The sequence below is a fragment of the Cannabis sativa genome, chromosome 4, assembly GCF_029168945.1.
Source record: "Cannabis sativa cultivar Pink pepper isolate KNU-18-1 chromosome 4, ASM2916894v1, whole genome shotgun sequence".
Lineage (NCBI taxonomy): Eukaryota > Viridiplantae > Streptophyta > Magnoliopsida > Rosales > Cannabaceae > Cannabis > Cannabis sativa.
The window spans coordinates 20,190,189-20,193,198 of record NC_083604.1 but is presented as its reverse complement, the minus strand read 5'-3'; the positions used below and the strand labels follow the sequence as shown (position 1 = coordinate 20,193,198).

At 38.1% G+C, this 3,010-nt stretch overlaps 1 protein-coding gene across 1 annotated transcript; it reads right to left on the bottom strand.

The window, feature by feature from the left end:
• Positions 1-351: 351 nt before the first annotated feature.
• On the bottom strand, positions 352-2,513 carry LOC133036851 (uncharacterized). Its single transcript, XM_061113612.1, has 4 exons — positions 2,238-2,513; positions 1,705-2,049; positions 1,289-1,548; positions 352-1,069 (listed from the first exon to the last, which is right to left on the bottom strand). The coding sequence occupies exons 1-4, from the start codon at positions 2,511-2,513 to the stop codon at positions 352-354; spliced, it is 1,599 nt and encodes a 532-aa protein (XP_060969595.1).
• Positions 2,514-3,010: the final 497 nt, after the last annotated feature.

Genomic DNA, 3,010 nt, shown 5'->3' with positions numbered 1-3,010 from the left:
ATTATACTTAATCTTGTAAACCCATCTACATCCTATGGCCCTTTTGTTAGCTGGAAGTGGTACTATGGTCCATGTTTTGTTGTCGGTTAGAGCCTTTATTTCGCATTGCATTGCCTGCAACCAACCAACAGTTTGTATAGCTTCAAAATATGACATTGGTTCTTTGATAGAGGACACTGCAAGAATGAAAGCTTTATATGTGTCAGATAAATTTGAATAAGAAATATATTTATCTATAGAATGAGGAGAAGAAGAGGTGTCTTGGATGAGTGAATAGCACTCAAAATCCCTCAAATGAGATGGAGGCTTGGTCTGTCTTTGGGATCTTCGTGGTGCATCCTGGGAAAGGACCTATCTTGCTGCAATATTTTGATTGTTGTTGCTGCAGGATTCTGCAGGTGAAGCAGCAGTGGAAGCGGCATGTTTTTCAGAGTTATTCTCATCCTCTTCATGCGTGTTGGATGTGCGAGTGAAGCTGCCATTGGAACCTGCAGGGTACTCAGCAATAGGAGTATTATTAATCATAGAATTTGGTAAGACAATTTGAGTGAAAGGATCCATATTGTTGCTGTCAGTATTAAGTTTCTTAAAAGGAAAAATGTTTTCATGGAAGACAACATTTCTTGAGATAAAGCATTGATTTGTATTCAAATCATAAAGTTTGTATCCCTTGACTCCTTGGGGATATCCTATGAAAACACATGTGCGTGCTCTTGGTGAAAACTTGGTCCTATGAGCAGTTAATGTGGAAGCGAATGCGAGGCAACCAAAAGAGCGTAGATGATGATAATTTGGTTGTTTCTTGAATAAGAGTTCATAAGAAGTTTTGTTCTTCAAAAGAGGAGTAGGTGTCCTATTTATTAAATAGGCAGCAGTAAGGATACATTCAGACCAGAATTTAATGGGCATTTTGGCTTGGAAAAACAATGCATGGGCAACGTTCAATAAATGCTTGTGTTTCCTCTCAGCTATGGGATTTTGTTCGGGCATTTCGACACATGAAAAATCATGCATAATTCCATGTTTGGAGAAGAGATCTTTGAATGCTAATTTCGGGGCATTATCGGATCTGAAAACCTTAAAAACAGTATTAAATTGGGTTTGAACATATGACAAAAATTGAGGAACAACAAAAGACACATCAGATTTGTGTTGCAATAAATAAATCCAAGTAAATCTAGAGCTATCATCAACCAAAGTAAGAAAATATTTGTAATTTGTGTGTGAAACAATGTGATATGGTCCCTAAATATCGCAATGGATAAGGTCAAAAAATTTATCAGCAAACTTTGCTTTATTATTGAAAGGGAGTTTCTTTTGTTTAGCAATAGGACATATGTAACAAGATTCAATCTTGTGTAAACCAGAAGTGTTACAATTAAGAATATCCTTGAGTAAATCTAAACGTTTATGAGAGAGATGGCCCAGCCGTGAGTGCCAGGTTTCAGCAGCAACAGAGAGGACTTGAGGGGCTTCATGTGCAACATCAAGAATGTATAGGTCATTGATTGCACTCCCTCTTCCAATCATCATCTTGCTGGCACTGTCCTGCATAATCAAACTGTTAGAATTGAATTGAACCGAAATAGGAGCATTCTTGGTAAGGTAGCTAACCGATATGATATTATATTTGAAAGTTGGAGCATATAAAAAATTGTCAAGAATTATGTTATTACCAAGATCGATAGTTCCACTTTGATTTACCATCAAAAAATTATTGTTTGGAAGAATGAGTTTAGTTGGAGGAACCTTACATATGCTTTGGAATAATTTGATATTGGAGCATATATGTCTTGTTGCTCCAGTATCAATAATCCAAGAGTTGCGTAAAGGAAGCATAGATACATGAGATAAGATAATACTTGAATTTCCAGAGGAAGTACCAGGTTCGTTCACATTGCTACCACTTTTTTGTGAGGCAAGCAAGTTCAACAGCTGCTGGTATTGGACACTTGACAATTGGGGAAGTAAGGTATGCGAATCTGTGGTGCTGTTATCTTCTTCTTTTCCAGTTTGCACCTGGTTTGCGCCTGCTTCTTTTGGTTTATTCTGCTTGTTAAAACCAGGGGGTAGCCATGGATTTTATAGCACTTTTCTATTGTGTGTCCATGGATGTTGCAGTGTGTGCAAAAGGGCCTATTCCTCTTCAGTGGGTGAGATCTTGATGTTTGATTTTCATCTTTCTGGTTTCCCCTTTTGTCACCTTGAAAAGCAAAAGCCATAGCTTGGTTAGAGACATTAGAATTGAGAGTATTGTTGGCACCTCTTTGGTGTTCTTCTTGAGTCACAAGATGAAACACCCTATTGACTTCGGGCAAAGGATCCATGAGCAAGATGCTCCCTCGAACTTGAGAATAGGAATCTGAAAGTCCCATTAAGAAGGACATAATGTACTCCATGTGGTAATGGTCTTGGAGCCTCTTGACTCCACCACATGTACATCCATTGTAAGTGCAAGATGGCCTGTAATTGTTTAGTTCATCCCGTATGGTTTTAAGCTTGGTAAAATACATGCTAATGGTTTGATTCTCCTGTTTAAGGTTCGTGAGATCTTTCTTTAGATTGTATATATGTGGTCTATTTTTCTGGTGAAAACGAACCCTTAAATCATTCCAAATAGCTGAAGCACATTCATCATATAGTATGCTTGAAGAAATCTCTTTTGACACAGAGTTTAAAATCCAAGAAATAACTATGTTATTATTTCTATACCAAGCATTATAAAGACTTTGATCACAAATAGAGGGTTTAGGAATGAAACCGTCAAGAAAACCGATCTTGTTCTTCACGGATATTGCGAGCTGCATAGCTCTGCACCAGGACACGTAGTTGTCTTGCCCCGTGAGTGGTTGTGACACCAAAGCATTCCCCGGATTATCTCCATGGTGAAGGAAGTAAGGACTCGATGGATCTTCGAGAGGGTTCTTTCATAACTCAGCTTGAAAACCTTGATTGAACTGTCCTGGAATGTTTCCAGCTTCAGTACCTGAAGTTGAAATCTCAGTTTGAT

Coding starts and splice junctions, on each gene's coding strand:
- LOC133036851 (XM_061113612.1), bottom strand. CDS start 2,513: ATGTATTTTACCAAGCTTAAAACCATACGGGATGAACTAAACAATTAC. Junction 2,050..2,237: donor ACAATACTCTCAATTCTAAT/GTCTCTAACCAA, acceptor TTTAACAAGCAG/AATAAACCAAAAGAAGCAGG. Junction 1,070..1,288: donor CCTTTCAATAATAAAGCAAA/GTTTGCTGATAA, acceptor TAAGGTTTTCAG/ATCCGATAATGCCCCGAAAT.